Source organism: Protomyctophum parallelum (assembly GCF_964188405.1).
Source record: "Protomyctophum parallelum genome assembly, chromosome: 1".
Classification (NCBI taxonomy): domain Eukaryota; kingdom Metazoa; phylum Chordata; class Actinopteri; order Myctophiformes; family Myctophidae; genus Protomyctophum; species Protomyctophum parallelum.
In genome coordinates this window covers 48,339,253-48,365,112 of record NC_139697.1, presented here as the reverse complement: position 1 = coordinate 48,365,112, position 25,860 = coordinate 48,339,253, and the positions used below count along the sequence as shown (strand labels likewise).

Below are 25,860 nucleotides of genomic sequence, written 5' to 3'. Positions count from 1 at the left end.
CTTAGAATCCTCAATTTTTACAGTGCATAAGTGAGGATAGTGAATATAAAAGCATAAAAAGACCTCATTACACAGAATACACAAGGATTCTGTTTTTGAGGAGTTGCACAAAACACCTTAATCAGAATAACCAAAATAAACTCTTATGACAATTAAGACAATGTGCACTTTGTCTAATGACCATTTCCACCCGTGTATTTGTTCAGTGATACGTCAATTATTTAGTATCGCTTTTGCACAAACTAACCCCATTGGCTTGCATTTTGCTGCATTGAGACTGGGAAGCAAATCCTTTATACTGCTGAGAGCAGATATGCTGCCGTGCTTCTTCCTCTAGTTTGACTTCTTCAGGTCGGGTAGTGTGAGCTCGTACCTTTAGAAGAGAAAGAGGTGATATTGATATTGACAGCCCTAACCACTTTAGACTGTCATTATAGATGCGTCTATCCTTACCCCTTATCCCTAAACTCATTTGCCATTTTTTACTATTTTGAAAAACATATTAAAATAGTTCAAATAGCTGATCTACAAGCTCACAACGTGTCGATGTAGATCGGCTAGTTGAACTATTTTAAAATGTTTTTCAAGATAATAAAATATGGCAAAGAAGTTTAGGGATAAAAGCGAAGATAGGGCCATACATTTTATTTAACAGGGCATAAGTCGTTAAACAACATACAGTAACACAAGAGTTTCCTTTTATATTTTTGATTCATTGTTGTACTGACAAATGTTTCTTATGATCTAATTTTAGGATCCTGGAAACCTCCATGGAGTTCCAGATGGGTTTACCATTATACTGTAGGGAAGATGAATGCCAGTACAATTACAATTACAGTATTTGAAAAGTCAATGTAGTATGTTACATTTCGGCCAATAACAACTTCTTACTACTATCCTAATTACATACGATGATGCTGAAAACTTTGATGAACTGGTACTACATACATGCACACACTTTTACACGCTTTATCCAGATAGCAGGCAAATCCAGATGTTTCTCAAATACAATCTTTAGGACTGACTGACTGACTGACTGACTGACTGACTGACTGTCCATGTACACACTGTCATTTTGCAAGTGATCAGATTGGATTTGTGTTTTCAGAAATTGTTGACTTATCTGCAGTAGTTGTTATGGAAACATGGTAGCAACACAGAGGTGTGAGTAACTAAGCCTACCTACAAAGCAGCTAAGAATGGAGATCTGTCATCTCGCCCATCAAGTCATGCCATATTACTCTCTAGTTGGGGTGCAGAACTCATTCACAGACAGATAATCTTGCTAAATCTTTAAAGAATCTGGGGAAATAAATAAAAAGTCCCCTTACCACTGTGTGAAACCTTTCTCCAGATCCAGCTGGGAAAGATCTATCAGTACCTGTGGATATAAATAAATCTGCTACTGTGACTGAAAAATGCATGAAGCAAATAAAGAATAAAACTAGAAAGGTGCAAATCTGTAAAATTGCAAGTGTGTTTGCTGATGATGTATAATTGACCCACAAGTCGGGCAATTACTATAGTCTGGCACCAGACTAAATAAAAGAAGAAAAATAATTCTCCCCAGGGGGAATATGTATTGTAGATAGATATTTTACATTATTTTCCAACATGTCAATAAATACTAAACATTTCTAGGCACGCACGTAATCTATCTAGAAATGTATATTCTCCCTGGGGAGCATTATTTTTCTTTAGTCTGGTGTAATTGCCTGACTTGTGGGTCAATACTCAATACCCCATTATACATCATCAGCAACCACACTTGTAATTTGCGCACGCGCACGCGCACACGCACACACACACACACACACACACACACACACACACACTCACTCTACCTGGCCAATCTCCTTCCTCTCTCGTGTGTGGAACATCCTGTTGTTTTTCACTGACACGTCCACCTTTCTGGTGGCAGCTTCTTGAAGGGACACATCAAATTCAAACCTGTGGGAAAACGGGTTTGGGAAAATAAATGGGGGAATGAAATGCAAAACCCCCAGCTCCTCAGTATCCAGCAATAATCCTTGTATAGTTTCTGTTTCTGTTCATGGTGGCATCTTGTTCTTGTAATAGTGTCTGCTCAACAATTTGACGAAGCCCTTCATCCGTATATTCTGGTTCAAACCGATACGGCGCAGCACCATATTCAAAGCCTTCTGAAATATCAACGTTTTCAAAGTATTCCGCCATTGATCTTTGAAGGAATAGGCCAAAACAAAGGCTGTTATAATGCAAAATACGTCCGTATAGTGAAATAAAAGTCACTAAATACAGCAAAAAAAGAGGGGAAGGACACGATGCGGAATAAAAGCTTATAAAAGCGAGTACAAACGACTTTGTCTGCTAAAATGTAATGCAAATTAGGCTATCTTTTGTTGTTTTTCCGCCCCCTCTCTTTGAAATTAGAGTGGGCAAGCTCTAAACTGACTGGTCCACGGCCCACGTGGCCCAATGGACCCTACGCCGGTGACAGGCGCTCCAGATAAACTCATAGAAAAAAAAGCAACAAGCCGTGCGAGACGAGAGTTCCAGACGAGACTTCAAGAGTACGAACCAGCTTCCCCAAAACAACACAATGGCAACACATGTGGGACAGAAACAGTGTGAACTAACAGCACACATTCAAAGTTGCTTAAAAAAAGAAATGCACATTAATTTCTCATATCTTCAGTAGACTTGAGTTTGTCTCAGGTAAAATTACCCATGAACAAATAGTGAGCAGCATGTATTTGACTTACTTTTCATTGAAGACTGGATTGACCGTCCTCCTCTTGACCTGGGTCTTCAAGCAGTGTCTCCAGGTCTGGTCAGGGAGCAGGTAGAGACGAACGTAAGAATCTGTGCCATTCTCACTCCAGGGAAACAGATTCCTGTAGGAACAAGACTAGGTCTAATTATATGGACTGGATCATTTTAAATATGCACGATGAGTGCATGAGAAAGCATCCAGTCAACAATAGTGTGAACTTGTAAAAATATACACAACACAATATATATATACACAACAGATGTGAGTGTGTTGTTTCTGGATTACCTGCAGGACTGGACCAAGACGATGAGCTTTTTCCTCAGGACAGCGTAGCGTACGGTCAACTGGATCTCCCCAAAGGACCCTTGATGGTTCATAATGGCCCTTAAATTTTCAAAACAATACATTTTTCTCACTTGAGTGTCCAAACTCCAAAGTTACCAAACAATGTCATAGACAAACGATATTTGGTTGTGAAACACACACGCACAAACACACACAAGATCAAGAACCTTCTCTTCTCTGTGTCCACTTATCTGTTACCTCACTCTATCCTCTCAAAAAAAGGGAGAATGGGAATCCTCTCAGATCGTACAAAGCAGGTCTTGAAAGGCCAGCAAAAGAGCAACAGACTCACTCTGGATAGGGATGACCTTCCGAAAGGTCCAAGCGGGATGAGGCGATGGAGTTCTCCGACAGCAGGCTGTGGGAGTCGTACCGCCGCATGCGCGCCGGCGTGGCCTGAGCTGTACGATGCCCGTTGGAGGCCGCAAAGGAATCATGGCGACGGGAAACGTAGTTGCTCTGAAGGCCGTCGGTGGTATCACCCATCAGAGATGGAGATAGAGAGGCTTTGGCAGGAATAGCAGAGGTGGAAGGAGGAGGAGATGAGGGAGAAGACAGGGGAGGAGTAGTGGGGGAGGTGTTGGCACCTGGGTTGGCCTCCACCTCATGTGACTTCGGCGGTGGAGGAGGATCCCTCTCAAGGGTTAGAATCTAGGTTGGGATTGAGGACATGGCTACTGTCAATGACAGAAACATTTTGTAGTGCTAATGCTATATGACAAATCACACCCGTGTGAGGTGAGGAGCGCTCTTATCATCATACATCATCTCATTCCAGCCAATCACAATTTGCGTCCTCACCTTTGTCTTCAATGTTTGTGTTTACACAATGTCTGTGTTCACACAAACACTCAAAGCTGACCATTCATTGTCAATGGCATTCAATGTTTGTGTTTACACAAACCCTCAAAGCTGGACAGGAGAGGCTAGCGCCCCTCAAAAATGGGAACTGATCAACCTCTTTTCAGTATTCCACACTAAACGCCCTAACCACTTAAACCCTATACACCATGTCCATATTGTCTAGATATTGTCTACTTCGCCATAAACAGTGAACAAGTACAATGCCCCTGCGGGTATCAGCGATATTTTTGAAAAATCGAGGAACGACTGACATAGAAACATAGCTTTTTCAGAAAACTGTCAGGATGTAGAAGACAAAATGGGTTAAGAACAGGTGGACCAGCAGAACCTCCCAAACATTACAAACTGAGGTCCATGTGTTGTGTTGTGACCATGATGTACTTGGTTTGTTTGTTTGTGTATGTAATGTAATTGCATCTGTCTATACATGAAGTATAGTAATGTAGTGAGTGTGTTCACCCTGAGAGAAACCTTCATCTTGATCTGACTGCTTGCCCCAGAACGTTCCAGCATGAAGCGCTGATCCAGCACCATGTCTGAAGCATTGAGGAGACGGTAGAGGGATAAGTTGAGAGTTCCCAGCACTGTCTTCTTCTCATGTGCCTTGACCTGGGGACAGAGAACACAGCAAATGATGCACAAAATTAAACTCTTTCCTGTATGCATGAGAGAATGATTTATTATCAAGAGAATGAATGGGAGTATGTTCTCTTTTCTATCCCTCCTTAGTCCTTAAGATATCATCAGGTACCTATATGGCAATTGTGGTTTCATATATTGCAGATGACTACATTGCAAGTAGAAACCTTAGACGCATTTGGGGGAAAGTATAGTCACACACTGTGTGACCCTGTGTGTCAGTGTCACAGAGTCTGACGATAATCTGGAAGAGACATGTCATGAGGCATGCCGGGTTCAGTAGCACACCTTAACACAGAGATGTTGGTTCTTCATGCTGTGCACAAAGAAAGTGAAGCCCTCTCCCCACACTGGGTCTTTAGATGCATATGCAACCTGTAGGAGAAGAGGTTTGTTAACAAGCTATACAGTAGTATATTCATATTGGAGTACAACTACAAAACAATTGTCTCAGAGAAGATCAGTGAAAATAAGGTAAAAAATGCATTACAGTAAATAAATGTAATAGTCACTTAATTCTTCAATGCTTTCAAACTACAGCAGGGACATCTATTGACAAAAAGGCTAGTGATAAAATACATCAAACTAAGAACTAGGGAAATGAAATATTTTAATTTATTAATTCAGCTTGTCATTTAGATAGTAGCCTATTGCATTTTATTTAGACAGATTGCTGTGTTTGATGATCTTGCACTTTGTACTGTATGTCACTCTGGATAAGCGCATCGGCTAAATCTAAATTGTATTTATGTAGAGATGAGTACCCTGCTTTTTTGGACTTGTCCGTCAATGGAGAATTCCACATAAGAGTTAGGATTAGCATGCCTCTTTGTGAGCTGAAAATAGAATTCAAACGAGATTAGATTCATACATTTCTAATACAGAAGGCCAATTCTCTACACAGTAACAAAACTGTAGTCAGAATTTGACACAGAAAACCGAGATGAATATAATAAGACTAAGAGCGAGTGCTATGTCCTGGTACCTGGCACCATGAACATTAGTGTACTATTAAAATATGTAAAGTAGTTAAACAAGATTTACATTTGACTTTCCATCTTACAAATTATTTGTATATAAATTCATAAACATCCATTTCGTTAGCCTCATAGGATAAATGCCTAAGTCATTTTTTGGCGAAATTGAGATTTCTGCATACAGGTGATCTCCTGGGGCTGCTGCATCGTTCTGGATCATCGCCTATGTCCTCAGCCAATCACAAAGCTCACAATCTTCAAAAATGATGATCTGCCTAAGTCACTTGTGTGATTTGAGCATTTTTACGTTGCCGCCTAACTCACTTTGTGTGACTTGGGCATTTTTACATTGCATACACAGCAAACAACAGTTACTCTAATAGACCCCCAGGTGTTTAGTATGGAGTTAACATTACTCTAACAGACCCCCAGGTGTTTAGTATGGAGTTAACATTACTCTAATAGACCCCCAGGTGTTTAGTATGGAGTTAACATTATTCTAATAGACCCCCAGGTGTTCTGTATGGAGTTAACATTACTCTAATAGACCCCAGGTGTTTAGTATGGAGTTAACATCACTCTAATAGACCCCCAGGTGTTTAGTATGTAGTTAACATTACTCTAACAGACCCCCAGGTGTTTAGTATGGAGTTAACATTACTCTAACAGACCCCCAGGTGTTTAGTATGGAGTTAACATCACTCTAATAGACCCCCAGGTGTTTAGTATGGAGTTAACATTACTCTAATAGACCCCCAGGTGTTTAGTATGGAGTTAACATTACTCTAATAGACCCCCAGGTGTTTAGTATGGAGTTAACATCACTCTAATAGACCCCCAGGTGTTTAGTATGGAGTTAACATCACTCTAATAGACCCCCAGGTGTTTAGTATGGAGTTAACATCACTCTAATAGACCCCCAGGTGTTCTGTATGGAGTTAACATTACTCTAACAGACCCCCAGGTGTTTAGTATGGAGTTAACATTACTCTAACAGACCCCCAGGTGTTTAGTATGGAGTTAACATTACTCTAATAGACCCCCAGGTGTTCTGTATGGAGTTAACATTACTCTAACAGACCCCCAGGTGTTTAGTATGGAGTTAACATCACTCTAATAGACCCCCAGGTGTTTAGTATGGAGTTAACATCACTCTAATAGACCCCCAGGTGTTCTGTATGGAGTTAACATTACTCTAACAGACCCCCAGGTGTTTAGTATGGAGTTAACATTACTCTAACAGACCCCCAGGTGTTTAGTATGGAGTTAACATCACTCTAATAGACCCCCAGGTGTTCTGTATGGAGTTAACATTACTCTAACAGACCCCAAGGTGTTTAGTATGGAGTTAACATTACTCTAATAGACCCCCAGGTGTTTAGTATGGAGTTAACATCACTCTAATAGACCCCCAGGTGTTCTGTATGGAGTTAACATTACTCTAACAGACCCCCAGGTGTTTAGTATGGAGTTAACATTACTCTAATAGACCCCCAGGTGTTTAGTATGGAGTTAACATCACTCTAATAGACCCCCAGGTGTTCTGTATGGAGTTAACATTACTCTAATAGACCCCCAGGTGTTCTGTATGGAGTTAACATTACTCTAACAGACCCCCAGGTGTTTAGTATGGAGTTAACATCACTCTAATATACCCCCAGGTGTTCTGTATGGAGTTAACATTACTCTAACAGACCCCCAGGTGTTTAGTATGGAGTTAACATCACTCTAATAGACCCCCAGGTGTTCTGTATGGAGTTAACATTACTCTAACAGACCCCCAGGTGTTTAGTATGGAGTTAACATTACTCTAATAGACCCCCAGGTGTTTAGTATGGAGTTAACATTACTCTAATAGACCCCCAGGTGTTTAGTATGGAGTTAACATCACTCTAATAGACCCCCAGGTGTTCTGTATGGAGTTAACATTACTCTAACAGACCCCCAGGTGTTTAGTATGGAGTTAACATTACTCTAATAGACCCCCAGGTGTTTAGTATGGAGTTAACATCACTCTAATAGACCCCCAGGTGTTCTGTATGGAGTTAACATTACTCTAACAGACCCCCAGGTGTTTAGTATGGAGTTAACATTACTCTAATAGACCCCCAGGTGTTTAGTATGGAGTTAACATCACTCTAATAGACCCCCAGGTGTTTAGTATGGAGTTAACATCACTCTAATAGACCCCCAGGTGTTTAGTATGGAGTTAACATCACTCTAATAGACCCCCAGGTGTTTAGTATGGAGTTAACATCACTCTAATAGACCCCCAGGTGTTTAGTATGGAGTTAACATCACTCTAATAGACCCCCAGGTGTTTAGTATGGAGTTAACATCACTCTAATAGACCCCCAGGTGTTTAGTATGGAGTTAACATCACTCTAATAGACCCCCAGGTGTTTAGTATGGAGTTAACATTACTCTAATAGACCCCCAGGTGTTTAGTATTGAGTTAACATTACTCTAATAGACCCCCAGGTGTTTAGTATGGTAACATCACTCTAATAGACCCCCAGGTGTTTAGTATGGAGTTAACATCACTCTAATAGACCCCCAGGTGTTTAGTATGGAGTTAACATCACTCTAATAGACCCCCAGGTGTTTAGTATGGAGTTAACATTACTCTAATAGACCCCCAGGTGTTTAGTATGGAGTTAACATCACTCTAATAGACCCCCAGGTGTTTAGTAGACATGTATTAAAAAATGCCTAAGTCACAGATTATTTTCTTGAAAATGGCCTAAGTCACTTTTTTTTGTTATGGAATGACTCTCATGTTTATCTTTTTGTAAAAAACATTTTGTTAACCCCTCAGGAAACCATTGTAAAAATCTGCATTAAAAACTCTTACATACTTGCGAGAAAATGTGTTTTTCCTTATTATCCGAAAATCATAAGAAATGACTTATGCATTTATCCTATGAGGCTAACGATTTGCTGCTATGGTGTATCCTCCTTGCTTCCAGGTACTTGGCACAAGGAACCACCAACGCCCAACATGCTGGAATGTTGGGAGTTTGCCTACATGAATGCAATTCCCCTGCAGGAATGCAATTCCCTTTCATTTTGCATGGAGGGAGGCAGCGCATTCCACTCCTAACACTTACCAAAACCAAAACCGCCGGCTGGCACATGTAAAACACATGTCAGGGTTGGCAGAGAGATAAAGAGAGGGATGTTACACAACCCATCCGCAGAAAGCACGCTGGCTGGCTTTTACTTACTACTACTACTACTACTACTACTACTACTACTACTAAAGAAAAACATATCCTCTGTGTAAAAACAGGTAGGTGGTGTAATAATTAATACTTCTGATTACAGTCTATACATGAAACCATCACATCCACATTCCCCACACCCTGAACACACAGGGATCTTGCCATGAAGTGGGGTGTGACTATGTCGCTCCTATGCCAGCAAAATGTGGAACACCCAACCAACCAAGTAGTCTTCTGTGCTGGAAATACATTGGACTAATTTGGACTAAAACTGAGATCTGTGACCACTTCATGTGTAATAACTGTATGTACATGTATGTCATGTACTGTATGTGCAATGTGCATAGAGTATATTATAAGTGTGCAAAGATTTCAATTCACATTCACTTTTGTCTAGTACTCTAATACATCTCAAGTGACATGATAATTATGTCTGCTGTTATCTCTGTATCTTTAATCCAACATAAGCATTATGAAGAGGAAACACAGTTTAGACACAGCATCGGGAGATGGATGCTACTGCGTGTTGGTTGCATTTCCTTTGCAACCATTCTTAGCCAGCAGAGGGCATGAAGAGGGAAAGTGGGACTGACAGTTCATGTGAGGACATACTGTTGATGTGGGTTGTTTCAGAACATACCCGGGTCAAACAGACGATTAAACCATTTTATTTTGTATTAATTAAGAAGAACAGTGAAGGTAAGCTGTCAGTTACAGGAATAAGGTTCTCCATTGAACTCAATATATTACTTTGAATGGTGTCACCATTCCCGATATATAATCAGCAGACTGCCCAAAAGACCCTTTCATGTCATTTGAGCTTCTGAAGCTTATGTTCTGCATATTTCTGTGGGCTGTGAAACAAGTAACAACACACCCAATTGCCAATTGTGTGTGATATTTGATATTCTTTGTCATCAACAGACACTCAATACGTTTTTAAAAATATGTTCAAAATACTGCATTATCTGCATACGCAATCGAACCAAACCATAGCCAACAATACAATACCACATGTGCTGTGACAAATAAACTGTTCCAAGGCACTCCACTGTCATCTTCTGAATGGAAGTAGTAGTGGGGTCAGACGTGGCTAGGCCAATATGTGACGAGGCTACACCCATATGGCCCTGCAAGCTAAACTAAAGCTTAGTCCCCAACAGTACTAGTGTCTGTACTGCACGTCACTTGTTATGCATGTGTGAGTTTGTGCATGAGGGGGAGTGTGCAACCTTCCCAATTAATAACAAACTGATATACCAAAGTCTTACCCAGTCAATGGACAATAACACGTCTTTATTTACAGCAATGATGTCATGTAAGACACACTTACTGGAATGTTTGACGCAGTGTCCAAATACACTGCCAGCATTGCACAGGCAAAACCATCGTTAGTCTAGAAGAGTGTTTAGGAAACAGGAAACATAATCTTACTGAGCTTTAGGCATAACTTTGCATAGTTTGCAAAACGTACAAGAAGGCAGATCTGTAAATCACAGCGACTACTGGCCAATCACAGCACGCCCTTAACAGGTCTTGCTCAAACTAGCAGTACTAACCTCTACGGTACTAACACTACTCGCAGTCCAGTATGATCCCCAACACTGCTCAGAGCAGAGAACGGGGACTCATAACCAGATTAAGAAGACAGGCCATAGGGGCACGGTGGCACAGTTGGTAGTGCTGTCGCCTCACAGCTAGAAGGTCCTGGGTTCGATTCCCGCTGGGGACGCTGTGGGCACTGGCGGCGTGTTCCCTCCTCCGCGTCATCAGTGCCCATACCCGAGGCGGGGGTTGGCGATAGGGCCCTTCTGTGTGGAGTTTGCATGTTCTCCCCGTGTCCCCTAGGGTAGATACCAGGGGGGCAGTCAGCCAGATACTTCGTGAAGCCTCATTTGAAATCGGTAGTTCATATAATGGCCTGTTGTGGCGCTGGACTGGACCCAAAAAGCCCCATAGCTCCATAGAGGCCCATGTATTTTGGCCCAACTTCACCTAGACTGTATTACCTTAATAAACATGGTCATGAATACTTTCTTCTTCCAGTCACTAGTTTAAAGTCTCATTTCTAATGTCATAATATTCTTTTTGGAAAATTATGGTCCCATTAATTAAAAAAATGACCATAAAGAAAACAAAACATCGCGTATGTTCTGAGGGGCGTGGCTACCGTTACAGTCTATGATCGGGATTCCCCTCCCACTCGAGTCAAAATAAAAACCAACGGAGAAGAAGGGGGGAAGTCCCGCCTCGTTGTCTGGGCAGCCAATGGCCAGCTGGTCCAAAACGGAGCCAGCCAATGGCCAGCTGGTACCAAACGGATCTAGAAAGATGGCGACTTACAGTGCAGGAATAACAGGCTTCATTTTACGTCCATGTTAGACCCGGCGAACGCTTTGTCCATATTTTTTACAGTCTATGGTAGATACCCTCACAAAAACATGCCGTAATCCTGGTCTCTAAAACTACCTCCCCCTGGCCAGCCTGATGGAGGGGAAAGGAACTGGTCGGAATAACATGTCCCTTCCACGCGCTACGTCCGCCCGGGGAAATTCCCCTCTGTCAGGTGAAAAGAAGCAGCTTGGATTCCTCATGCATAGAAGGAGGCATGAGGTCAGTCCGCTGCCCCCCCCCAGGTTGGCAGAGGAAGTGTAGCGCCCAGGATTACATTAGATAATTGGCACTGGGTGAAAAAGAAAACTGGGTTACAAAATCGTGGGATAAAAAGATTAAGTAAAAAAAAAAAGAAGACAGGCCATAATGGTGTGAATGTGAAGTTTGATCAGAGAATCATGAGGGAAAATGACATTACCTCGTTCAACAGGCTTTGGGTCTGTCTGCAGAGAGAGCCACTGGAGTTTCAGATGGACCTCGCCACTCTGGACCCCTTCTAGAGAGAACCACTGCAGAACGAATATCCATTTAAGATATGCAAAAAGAGAGCCAATAGTGTTCTGGTTATTATTTTTAAAAGTTCAGATATTTTGTATTAAGAATACTGTAGCTTCACCTGGTCAATTTGTTTGTATCGCTTCACTTCTCCAACGTCCAGGTGATACCTGTTGAGTAAGCCCATTCATAATGACAGGTGAACTGTTACTACCAAATACAGGAGGGGTTTTCTACATAATGACAATGGAATTTAGATATGAGTTGTCACTTGTCAGTGACAGAAAGGTGTGTTAAATTGATTTCTGATGCTCAGTTTATTTCAAACGGCAAGCTGTTTTCAAATAGTTAAATATATTTGTGAGATTACACTACACATTTCAACACAATGCATGCAGCATCTTAAGACTGCAACAAACTCAATTATGCGTATACATAAATGGGTGTTGATGCACCCATGTACACATTAGGAGGTTTCGTTACCTCCCAAGGAAGTCAGTTAAGGAAGTGTCCTCGTCAAAGAGCTCTATCTCCAGCACCTGGCCTGGGGCCTCGTGGACCACAAACTACACACATAATAGAAGTTGTTGGTGGATAGGATGGTAATATACATAGTGTAACAAGCAGAGTCCAGAATCATCACTCTGTGTATTTTATATTATCATTCATTCTTACATACCTCAGCATTTGAAAATGTGGGATATGGGGTTTTAATAATTTGACAGGTCGCATATTGTAAATGCATGCATGGGGTGTCTCTAAAACAATGATGATGATACTAATGATGTTTATAATTAGAATTACAGCACACACCATACAGTGGCAATGGCTCAGGCCGTTTGTTCCCTGGCTTTTTATCAAAGTGTCCTTGAGCAAGACACTGACTGAACCCTTCATTTCTCCAAATGAGGGTGTGTGAATGTGAACAAATACGTTTACGTGTTTGGATAAAGGCAATATACGGTAGATATGCAGTGTATTGGGAAATTTGTCAAATTACTAATATCATTATTTATTTACCGGTAATTTACTAAAGCCTTTCATGCTGCCATTTGTTATGCTGTATTATGGCAACTCTACTTAGGGTGTGAGTAAACACCTGAAGGCCTGTCTTTGAATCAGCTGTGAAGCCTTTGATCAAGATAATTTTCAAAGAACTGTAAATGACTCAATAATTTACTCTACCCCATCTTGCTCCAGCAATTGGAGGGCATTATTGAGTCATGTGACCCTTTGGTGTCTTTGTCATGGCAACCCTGGCACTGGCTTGGGAGAGAAACGTATACTGTAACTGTAAGGAAGACACTGGGAAAAGACATGGAAAACCTATTTTTGGAGAGCTTGGAGGGACAGCACGGGCACGGTAAGAGAAGAACAGAGAGCAGGCCGTCCTGGGCTTTGTGGAAAGACCATTTTAAATGCCTGTTCCCAGTTTTTATGCTGTTGTATTCAACAGCATAAAACAAATGTCAGCTTCACCTCGACAGGATGTAAATATATGGCCATTATATCTTAAAGAATACCAGAGTAGGTTTTCTCCTTTGACAATATACCTCGTACACTTCATTCCAGTGTGGGTGCAGGTTCTCTTTGACCGTCTTGCTTTTGAACTGTTTGTTGCTGCATGTGACGACTGCATAAGGATCACACTTTCCCTTTACCAAGCCCATCATGTATGTAACCTTGACCATCAGGTCTCTGGCCTCCAGTAGATGGACTCTCAACACTCCCTGGGGAACAGAGGCACCAAGTACAGTACATTAATCAAAATGAACATGCACCCCATGAAACAAAACTATAACAATTACAAATAAAACCTGTTAAAAATCCAAGTTTCATTTAGGCAGAAGTTGGGTTGTGTTACTTACGCGAGGCAATGGGAACCTCATCTGGACCACTTTGACCTGGTCTATAAGGGGGATACACATGCGGTTGGGCAGCACCATCATAGATGCAATGACATCCATGATGATTCTTTCAGAGAGTTGACTGGCAGGGGACAGATTACGTCAAAAAGGTCATTAATAGCAGAACGTAGAGAACATGAGACCAACATACATCCTGTTTTTACGGCATAGCACTTTTTAAGGAATTTATTAGATTTGTTTGTTTGTTTTCAAACTGATAAAATTATTAAAGATTAATGAAATATAAATTATATATATACAGTAGGAAAACAATATGGGATTTTTACTCAAATCGTGACCCATAAGAATTTGTCCGTGACCCACAGTGGGTTGGGACCTTAGAGTATATATGAATAGAGGTGGCATCCGAGTTCTCCTTCCATCCACTTGCATTAAGTTGCTCAAAAGCGCATGAGGCGATTTCACTCCTCCTTCCGGGTAGGAACAGAGTGCATTCTGGGATGGATTTGCCCCAAACACATGAACGCGCTGCCGTTGAACGTGCACGAACGCGCACGAACGTGCTGCCGTCGTGAACGTGCACAATGATAGTCAACGGACCAACACGTTCATGTGTCTGGGCCCACGCTGCAATACCAAATTCGGCCACTATGTACATTTCGCCTCAGGGTTTCCTCTGGGTGCCGTCTCTATTAATATATACTCTAACATTGGGACCCACTAAATAATAATGGTTTCAATGGTAGCAAACCTGAAAGGGGGAGTGTCTAGGAGGTTGGTCATGCCTGTCCAGATGATGTGCAGGGTCTGGAAAAGCATTCAGTCACCTTTTAATTAAGCTAAATGAATACAGTAACAGTACCATTCTTAACAACAATGAATGATTATAGGAATACAATGCATGCAAACTCACTGGACGACGAATGAAAAAGAATGTGACTCCTCCCACCAGAGGGGCTTCACCAATGAGAGGCTCCAGAATGACCCTCAGCATCCCTTGAAACTGGAAGCATTTAGAAGTTTCATTTTGTGACTCAATTGGGTAGATTTTGAAGGTGCGTTTTACCAATGGAAATACATAAATTGGCCTCGCTCTGCGCACATTCGTATTATGAAAGGCATATCGGCCCGTGTTGAACGCACTGACCCGTGTTGAACGCACACACATTATGGCTTACCGCGGTCCTGAATATTTTAGCATTGTGGGAGTGTCCATATGTTAATTATTTTCGCTTTGCGCAATTTGCTATTAAGCCCCTTGACCTAAAGACACTCAGCGCATAACGATTAGACGTGGGTCTGACCACCTCATAAACGCAAAAAGCACTGTTTGATTTGACACTTGAGCGGCTCTGGGAAGCTGGTAGAGTGTTGCCATGTCTGTTTATTATAAGCGGCTTATTTTTCTGTAAAGTTGTTTTCTGTGTGGTTGTTTTTCTTGTTTCTGAAGTGGTTATTTGGGATTTTCTCCTAATGTTGTTTAAACCAGTGATCCTCACACAGCACATTCCCATGTCAAGGATCCCCAGATGAATGCATTTGCCCAACTAAGGACAGCTAATCCAAAAATTAAATAAAAAGATTACTTTTGAAAATAGCAGATCTATACCAGCTCACAATGCATCACATTCATTCATTAAAACTATGAACTCTGACTGCAGGGGGATATATAATGATCATTATAACAATGTGCAAGAACATATTTAAAAAGAAGGAAGAACTTTATATTTGTGGACAATCAAAATATGTTTTTTTATTTTAATGTGGTGTCATTCAAATTAATCTGGATATGGCAGACTCACTATTTAGAAAATAAAAACATGGCACTTCATTTAAAATAGGTTACAGACCCCTGTTATATGCGCTTATTTTTATAGACCTATTTACTTGTTTCTATGAGACATGGCAGTTTTGCGTCTTTAAAAAAAAAAAATTGAGATTAGAAACGGCCATAATTCTTTCATTTCTCAACCTTAAAAATAAATAAAAACATCTCCATAATCCGTGGGAAATGTGCTTTCATATGCTGTATCACACCCGATTCAAGTCTTCTTCAATAAAATGCTACGAGCGAACTCAGCGAAGACCATACCATCGGGGCCACAGCATTACGCAGCACGCATTCAACTCATTCCTTCGTCGTGACTTGAATGAAATAAAATATAATAAACGTTATTTTACTGGTGTTTTTCAATAGAAACAAATAAAGAGCGTGTGTAGGCTACTGTGTGCAAGTGCAACAGTGCATATACATGCATGCACTAGGCTATATTTTTTCCGTGTCGGGATGGTGATTGAGCTCTTCAAGTTCACAGCCCGTTTGGTCTTTCATAAAAAAACGTTGACATTAGCCTATAAACACTCATGGTTCTCTCATTTCTCAACCGTTTTATGAAATGTAAAAATCTCCATATTCCTTAGGAATCTTGCTTTCATTCGCTGTATGGTACATGGTTCTATCGTTATCGAATTAATTAATTACGCATGGATTGTCAATTTGCCAATATGCTGCTATCTACTCGCAATTCCATTCCGATCTGAACGGTGGGTCTGTTCTTTTGAGGCATAAAGGTGACAGCATGCAGTGCAATAGGAATAATTAACCCAAATGTGACAAAGGCATGTCATGTCTTCTATGGTGCCAGCCTGAAGAAATGTCATACCACGATCCCCAAAGTGCGCATTCCGTATGTGACATCAGCTGACTGGTAAAGAGAATAGTATGGACATGTTGATTGGGTACGTCTCAAACACGCCTTAAACACACCCATGACTAATTCAAGGCCGTTTTGCGCACTCCGCGGGGTGTCAAAAGCGCTTCTTAACATGCCCAAAATTGCAATATGACATACTACACGCCCCCAGATCATAATACTGTAATTAGATTAGTAATATAGAAGTAAGTAAAATAGAAGTCCTAAATCGACCCCATAGCCTCTTAAATCCAAACCACACCAATGGGTGTTGCAAGCAACCATTGAATTTAACCAATTTAATTACTTGCACCGATGTACAACAGGACATATCACACCGCTGGGACGAATGTTTGTTGCGTCTCAACCCATATCATCATCATTATCTCCAATTTCAGGTAAGGGACTGATCGTTATTTATCAAAGGTTGGTATGGTGCAAAAAAGGGGGGGGTCATTAAACTATTTTTTGAGCCTGAGGGGGGGATATGTTTTCTTTTATTTTGGCTTGGGGGAGGTTGTACAACTTTATTTTGCTGAATTTTGTATTTAAAAAAATGTTTAGATTATTTTGTTTTTCATAGTGTTTTACTCCTATCTATATAAAGTTTACCCTGTGTGGCGAGTGTACTTGGTATCTTCCATGTGTGCGCAACTGCACATGCAAATAGAACAGATCTACAAGCTAACAACGCGTTGCTTGGTGGCGCGTTGTTAGCATGTAGATCTGTTCTACCAGCAAAGGTCTGACTCAGTAACTGACGTAACCACTTCAGTTCAAAACAAGGTGGCGCGAGATAGATTGATTCTGCGCCGTTCATGTCTCATGACATTTCCAGTAGAATAATGCAAGCGGAAAAAAATTGAAGTTATGAACCACGGTGTTTGCACTGAAAAGAGCGAGTGTTGTCGGTGTCAGAGAGGAGGAAGATGTGGAAAGCAGACTGGCAGCACCAGCGCTGCTGCTGGTGTTTCGGTTTCACCCAGCGCCGCTTCACCGAGTCAGGAGAATGTCAGACTGAGATGATAATAATAATAATGTCGCGGCTGAGGTCGTGGATGACGTAACGATATAACCTTAGAAGGCTTCTTACAAGTTACTGTTGGTGACTCAAGTTGCTTGTGAACGTCAAGTTCATCCAAATAGAAAGTAGAAAAACATCACAGAAACACCTTGCCTTTATGTTGATGGTATATGGAATATTTTGATGGAAGAGACGCAACCGTCTTTGGACAACGCATCGTTGACATGGTGGCGGAGAAAAGCACAGACGAGACAGACGCTCATTGATTTAAAAGGTAGGGCTGGCTGGTCGTGATGTGCATCTTTGCGCACTGTGCCCCTTGCAATGTTGGTGTGAGTCAGAGAATAGTACTTGGCCGGTGCCAATGATGTAGCCTACTCTTGTCTGCGTACTGGTTATATAGACTATAAAGAGTTAAACTATTCGGTGGTGCCTGGCTGGCTAAATGAGCCGAGCAGGCAGTTGATGCCACGCATGGTGTTGCGCAAATTGTGCTTTTCTCTGTGGAGTATGACGCTGTAGTATTATGGTATGCGACTGCGTGACATACATGTATTTATTTAGCATTCATTCATTTTCATCATCCTGGGCTTGGGCACAGAGGCGAGGGGTGCCCACTGCCTTGGCAGCTTAGCTAGAATTACTTTACGCACGAGGCTCACCTCAAAAATAGCCAATCTAAGATCACAAAATTGCGTCGCGTCATCAGCGTGTTGTTGTGAGCTTATAGGTCTGCATATGCTATTTTGGAGCATATTTAAATATTTAGTTGGAAGAATGCAATGGTATATCAGTGTTGAGTGTTGACCATAATGTAATGACAGATATGGAACCAAATGAACCCCAGACGGCCGCCGCCTAATAAACGATCAGCGTTTACTTTATGCTGTTATACTGTTGGTGTGAATATAAAATGAATATAGTCTATGGTGTTTGGGGGGGGGGGGGTCATATATATTCTTCCAGTCCCTGAGGGGGGGGTCCCGAAAAAATATTTGGAGGCTGGGGGGGGGATGAGGAAAAATAAAAAAATTAAATCACATCTGCACCACCCCCCCCTGGTGGATAAATAACGATCAGTCCCTAAGTACTGCACAAATTGAATACAGTAGAGTTACCATCTTTAATGAGACATGCTCAGATATTCATACATATTCCACTTGTGGTCCAATGCCATGAAGAGAAGAGCTGTATTTTATAGGTCAACTATGGTATAGTCATCCAATGATCCAAGTGATATTTGTAACACCAAAGACTTCATAATACTGTACACTCAAAACATACAACATATTGCTTACATCCAGATTGATAGTGCCCTTTATGATTTTAAATCTGTTGTATCCCTGTTGGTATCTCTTTTCTCATGAGACTTTACTTTTGTAAGATGTTTTTCTCTTCTTCTTTTTTGTACTGTGAATATAATATGTTGATAATGTATAATGTCTTGGACTATCTGACATTAAGGCATCAGCTAATGAAGAACTGTATAAATAAACAAATACAAGGGAAAAGTAACTTCTAGGAATAAACTAAAGCAACTCAGCAACAGACAGAAAAATAAGATGTCCACCTGAAGACCTTTGACCCCAGCTGTGAGTAGTGGCTTCACTTTTGTGTCAATGTCTACATCACCATCATAACTGCAAAGAAAATACAGTAATCTTTATTAAGCATCATATGTCTGTACAAACAAACAAGCATTTGTGACAGTATGTCTAGTAGTCGTATTCAGATAATATTTCATTCCGACCTAGAGGCTGGAACGCCTGGAAGTATTGATGGATTTGACACGGAAGACATCAAGAGATACAATTGACACCGATGACAACAATGACATTAAAACACATTGTGTCCACCAGCAGATATTACCTTTAATGCCGTCACGTGTTACTCACCATATATGTATGTCCAGAATCACCTCACGTTTATCCACTTCATCAGTGAACACTTTTATCCCAGTTATTCTGAGAGGCTGAAATGAGCAAGACATCGTATAAATACTTAGGATACAAAAACTATGTACATCATTACTACTGTAGAGTAATCATGTGATTCACAAGGTGGGAGTTTGTTAGTAGCAATAGTAGGCAAGCATTGTCAGATTATTTTCCTGTTAGAACGGATGTTGGAATGTAAAGCAAAATAATGGCCTGAAGGGCTCTAACAGCAGGTACTGCAGGCTCTGACTGCTAGGTACTATACATAAATAAACAAACAAACACATTTTGAACATATATCGCAAAAAAACCTCATTTGAGATGCCAACTCACAATGTGTCCAAAATGAACCTTGGTGAAGGTGAACGTTTTAAGAGCAGGGCTACACAGTCTGATGGCTGGCTGGATCTTTTCTTTAAGGAGCTTCTCCATAAACATTCCAAAGAAGGGCCAAGCCTGCTCCACCACCTGGCAACACAGTATCAAAAAACACTTTGTTTGAAATAGACACTCATGCTTTCTGTCCATGAAATCTGTATCGGGAACTCAGTCAGTAAAGAGAAGGAGACAATCAATTGAGGCAAAGAAGCGTTTTAAAGATTGAGTAATTATTATTGAGGTACCATCAAGGAGAACACACAACTTACATTCAATGTATCCACAATTGACATGTAATGGAAACCCATAGCCGTGTGTCACACCACACATGTGAAAAGACAGTGTAGATAAGAGAAGGTCAAGGTCAAGAGAAGGTCCAACCCCTAGCCCATTCATGATAAAGTCTAAGGCAATCAGAACTATAATAAGAGAGAAGAAAACACAGTAAACCACAGCTGTGTTTTCCAGCTGCCTTGAGGTGCTTCTTAAATGTTTAACCCCAAATTCCTTGACATTTCCAAGGTGTGATTTGGGCTGGGAGGAGGAGTAGGACTAATGCCCTATACGTCCTCTCTGGGGGGGGGGGGGGGGGGGGGTACTACCTGTGAGTGGGGAGTGTTGTCTGATGAATGAATATCAACATCCTAATACATCCTGATACTGGGGGGTCAAATTATGACAGGCATTTCCTGCTGTCAAAATATGACCTGAGCCTGGCTGGCTAATCCTTCAATTACAAAATTGAAATAGTCTAATCCGCATTTTCAACACTTTTACACGTGGGTTATGAATTATCACTAAAGGCAGGAAAAGATTCTGCAAACACCAACTGTAAGAGCATAGAATGAGGTTGGTCAGCGTAATGTTTTACTGTACCTTGTTGAGCCACTGGACTTTCTCAACATCAGGAAAATTGACCTGTGGCAAACAGGAAGAGACAGATCATAGTACAGTACATTACTGTATATGCTATGTAAGGGAGGGATTCCTTTTTCCAGGTACTGACTGACAGTGAGGTTACAGTACATGACATGCATCATTGTGAATAATGAATATGATAGTGATAATTATGATGGTGATGGGATTTGTTTTAAATCAATTACCATGAAGTGAGATCTATGATATGTTCCTTCAATAATAGTTTTGATCAGTAATTAACAGTTAGTTACAATCACATCCATTATACAAAAGTTACAGTGACTTATCGCTACTACAGCGAACAAACAAATGGAAGTGGAAAGATTGGCAGCATTACAAATGGTATCAAATGAAATAAATTAAATCAACAATTTCAGAAACTTGAAAAGGTAAAGAAAATTGGAATCTGTGTTGGAAGTTGGAACCGTTACCACAGCGCCCCGATTCCAGTATAGTTAAAGATGGATGGGGAAAAATGTAGTGTGCCAGTTATAACAGTAATTGCTATGGAGGGCTTACCTAGGCTTCTCTGGAGTTTTAAAGCTATGGACGGCAACACAATTTGTCCCATCATTTACCAATATGCAGCATCTGATGCAAGTAGCATATTCTTTATGCAATTAGTGTTTGCATAATGTGTCTTGGATGTTAGAGGAAAAGGGAGAGTAATCTGCAAACTACACTGTGTAGGCTATAGTTTTACTATTAAAATGAAATAATAGAGCTCTCCTTAAAAATAATAATTTAATAATTTTACATTGCTTCCTTTCATGTTAGAAGCCATGAAGGGTTTGGTGCCATTTGTAAATAATATAGTGCCATAGTGGTATTTCTTAATTGTAAATTGATGACATTTAAAAGTTGTGCAAAGACGACTTAACTAGCTTCAAGAAAGAATATGCAGCCAAATTGATACACTTAACACATGACAGTCCTACAATAGGCAACAGGACATTTTACTAAAATGTGCATTTCTCTTTCTCTCAGAGATGATGTGTGTACTGTGAAATCTGTGAATCATGTGTGCTTTGGATTGGACAAATCTAGTCTCGATCTTCTCATGAATCATTCACAAAATAGGCTAGGTGTGGTAACTGTGGTTAGTAAGAGTGTTTATGATGTGTATGATTAGTGTATGATGAGGTGACACAATCCAAACAATATGGGAAACTACGGTGAGAGAGAGATTATGTAGTGATTGTAGTCTGAATATCAGAAGAAGTGTATACTCAATACATTTTAAAAGCTAAATCCCTCTATACATATTACATACCCATGATGCCATTTTCAACGTCTTCTTCAACTCCTTGTGGATAACGTGCGTCTCATTATCCACAAAGTCTATGGCGGTTCGGATCCGGACTTCTTTCCACTGGCGATTCTTCTTCCACCAGGTGACCATCATCATGCACAGCAGAACCCAGCTGACACTGAGCCCCAGATACCCTGTCAGATACACGGGATAAAACACTAGCACCGCCTTCCCAAGGTACAGCAGGCATTCCATGAGGATCTGATTGACCGCCGACGGGGTCCACTTATTCCCTTGGATCATGGCAGAGCCGAACCCCCCGAGCCACCGTCCCTCAACCGGACCACTTGGATCCATCATAGAGCCCTCAACCGGACCATTTGGATCCATCATAGAGTTATATATCAACTCTATGGGATCCATGTGTCCGGTGGATGACAGCGGGTCCGAACTGTGTCCAGGTCCAGTGCGCTCCGCCGCCAAAGATGCGTCGCGCCGTCGCATTCCAGAGATGTTTACTCTCTAGTCTGCTCACAGTCGCTTCGATACAAATGTATCGGAGGATCCTTCCTTGGCTTTAGGCACCGCCGGCGCTAGATTAATAGATTATCTCTTTTCTTGTTTACAAACTATTGCTCCGAGTTACAAAAGTTAAGAACACCCTCCTCCATCGTCACTGTTGGATTTCATACTTCCTTGTTGAAAAAATGCAGGAACAACAGCAGCCAGGTAAAGACACTCCCAAAATAAGTCAGCGCACGCACAGTCAGGCTTTAGATGGTTATTTGTTTTAGGGGTGCCAGGTAGATCTAGTCTACCAGAGAGATGTTTCTCCTTTTTTTTATGAGTTCTTCCTCATCTGGGTTAACCACTCTGGTGAAATCGACACAGGACTTACATATTCAAATGTAAACCCTTTTACCAAGAAATAAACACCAAACACTTTCTCAACTTAGTTTCAAGTTATATATTGAAATTCAAGGAATGGATTCAGAATCATGAAAACCCCCTAGTTGTCACATGCTACTTAAAGTATGAAGAAATATTGGTCTTCTATGGTGTGGTATACAAAATGGTCATAACTTTGTTTTGCAATGTTTCTGGCAGAGCAGACCTCTGTGGACCTTAATGACCAAGTGAATGGAAAGAACACAAATAAAAAGTATGTCATGACATCACAGGTTAATCTCTATTCCTTGAGCTTTTGGGCCTGTGGCTCCCCGGCTAATGAAGCAGATCTACAAGCTCACAACGTGTTGCAGCACGTACTGTGAGCTAAGCTTGTAGAGGTTTTCATAACATTGTCGTATGATGATGTATAAGATTAATTAATGAATAAATAAATACAAATAAAAATATGAGATATGGAGATATATAAGGTTTCTTCCCGACACAGACAATATAATGAATATGTACAGTATATTAATCTGCACTATACCTTCTCTGTGGAACATTCTCTTGCCCATTTACTGTTAGCTGGATCTGGTACAGTAACTGGCATACAGCAACCTAAAATCCTACAGAACCTAGTGGAACAAGATGAGAATTAAAGATGAGAATAGTCTGCACACTGGTGATGAAAAAAAACCTTTCGATCAATCAGATCTTCATCAGTCTCTTGTGTGTTACTTTTGCTCGTCTTGCACCTTGTGTGTGCACTACCTTCCTCAAGGTGAAGACATTTACCATTAAACATACAACAATCTATTGAGTATTCTTTGTTGTGTGGTTCACTTGTAAATGAGTGCGTACAATTCTCATCTATCTAGTAGTGCAGAACTAATGGAATGACAGTTCCACAAAGTTATAGGGACTTTTAATATTGTTCAAACAGTGTAAGGTTTGTCACTGTGTCCACAATACCTCCTCCGTAGTGCTGAGATCATGCACAGAAGAACCATGAGTATGATGAGTATGGCCACTATAACGGTAGCAGGTGTTATTTGTCTCTTCTCTGAAATAGTGACAGAAGAAAAATGATTTAAAGCTAATGACAAGCTTACAAACAATGGATACTAATATCCTGTTGCCTGGCTTATGTGTACACTAACATACACAAACAAACATGCAACTGCATGTACATACACGTATGCACATTGATCAAGGCAGGACCCCCCCACATACACACACACTGTGTGGGCCACATACACACACAAGGCTATATAAAACATTGTGCAATCACAGTCTAAAACAAATGCAAGTGCAAAGCATGCATATATTCTGCACATGTATAGTAGTAAAATGAAGAATCAAGTGCTTGCAAAAATACAAAAACGATTTCCTTTTTTTTCTTCATTTCTTTGTATAGTCTACCATATCACTTGACACTTAAATTGTTGAATGTGATGTACGGATGTATATTTTGACTAATCAGTGTGTGTGCTCATTGTGAATATCTGCACCATCACTGCACTGGTTCATCAGACCACCTTTAATTGGTCTTAGCGCAGCCGCAGAGCACGAACTCTGTGCATAAGACAGCAGTGTGCCCTGATTGCACCAGACCACTGTGCATAAGACAGCAATGTGTCCTGATTGCGCCAGACCACTGTGCATACTAGTGTGCCCTGATTGAACACACCCAAGCGCCCTAAATAGGCACAAGATCATTTGGGGGGTGCCAGCTGTAAAAATGATGACTACATCGGTCTGAAGAGAGCAATAACTGGGGGCACGGTGGCACAGTTGGTAGTGCTGTCGCCTCACAGCTAGAAGGTCCTGGGTTCGATTCCCGCTCTGGACGCTGTGGGTGCATGCTGGCGGCGTGTTTCCTCCTCTGCGTCATCAGTGCCCATACCCGAAGGCGGGGTTGGTGAAAGGGCCTTTCTGTGTGGAGTTTGCATGTTCTCCCCGTGTCCCCTAGGGTATAGGTACCCTCACCAAAAACATGCAGTGATCCTGGTCACTAAACTTCCTCCCCCTGGCCAGCTGGGGCGCCTGATGGAGGGGAAAGGAACTGGTTGGAATAACGTGTTCCTTCCACGCGCTACGTCCAACCAGGGAAACTCCCCCTGTCAGGTGTAAAGGAGTAACTTGGACACTCAGGCATGAAGGAAGCATGAGTTCAAGTCCGTTGCTCTCCCCTTGTCCCCCATATATGGAGACTAGGTTGGTGGAGGGTGTGTAGAGCCCAGGATCACATTAGATGATTGACACAGGGGTGAAAAATGGGTTACAAAATCGTGGGATAAAAAAGATATAAAAAATAAGTGGGGGAAAAAGGGCCCTTCCGATGCATGAAATAGTTACAATAATAACTGTGGGACAAATGTAATCAGTAATCACAAAAAATACCCCAGATTAAACAGAACTTGAAGAATACTTACGCTGGATAATGTTAATAACATCATCAGTACCTCTCCTTTGGCATTCCAACCTGTCATCTGCACAATATAGGAGCCAGGTCCTTCAAGGTATAGATCATCTCTGAGGATGGTATATGACCTTGAACACAAAATCATATGCACAGAAGAATATGGAGCTGTTACAATTTGCAGGCCCCTTGTCTCAGAAAGGGGACTAATCTATATCTGACAGTGTGAAGAATACTACTGGAGAAAACCGACCATTTATTGGTGCAGCGTGAAAAGACAACTGACCGTGATCTGACCGAAACTGATGTCAGTTTTGTTTGCATAAATAAAATATTAATTTGCAGAAGACTTGAACCAGCAATAAATAACCAACTCATTGTCTGCATCCCAGGAGCGACCCGACATGATGTATTAAGCGTTCTAATCAATCAATCAATCAATCAATCAATCAATCAATCAATCAATCAATCAATCAATCAACAACATCTGTGAACCATAAAAAAAAAAAGATTGTTAGTGGAATAAGTGCTATTGTGCGACATCACTTTACTTACAGGGGGGAAGATCTTTGTTATGATCCATGTTTCTTATGTAAATGGTATAGTTGCTTATGCATCCTTCTCGTTGGTTCCTCGGAATCTCTGACCAGGTCATAGTTGCTGTGTCCCCATTATCATTGTCAACTTTGACCAGAGGCCCTCCTGTCGGAACTGTAAACCATATGAAAGCATAACATTGATTAAAGCTGGACTATGTAACATTCCTCTTCAACCCCAATTTTTT

General features: G+C 41.1%; 1 protein-coding gene across 1 annotated transcript; it reads right to left on the bottom strand.

Moving 5' to 3' along the window:
- On the bottom strand, window positions 1-22,453 carry LOC310873255 (extended synaptotagmin-2-like). Its single transcript, XM_083785592.1, is given in 24 exon segments — window positions 1-373; window positions 1,332-1,381; window positions 1,845-1,950; window positions 2,745-2,876; window positions 3,041-3,139; window positions 3,393-3,751; window positions 4,424-4,573; window positions 4,892-4,978; window positions 5,368-5,439; window positions 10,138-10,200; window positions 11,617-11,634; window positions 11,636-11,707; window positions 11,815-11,863; window positions 12,177-12,259; window positions 13,247-13,423; window positions 13,562-13,682; window positions 14,313-14,368; window positions 14,475-14,564; window positions 18,849-18,918; window positions 19,174-19,250; window positions 19,549-19,683; window positions 20,470-20,511; window positions 21,785-22,120; window positions 22,187-22,453. Coding segments are annotated over 24 exon segments (2,565 nt in total). The 5' UTR covers window positions 22,268-22,453; the 3' UTR covers window positions 1-333.
- Between the last annotated feature and the right edge of the window lie 3,407 nt (window positions 22,454-25,860).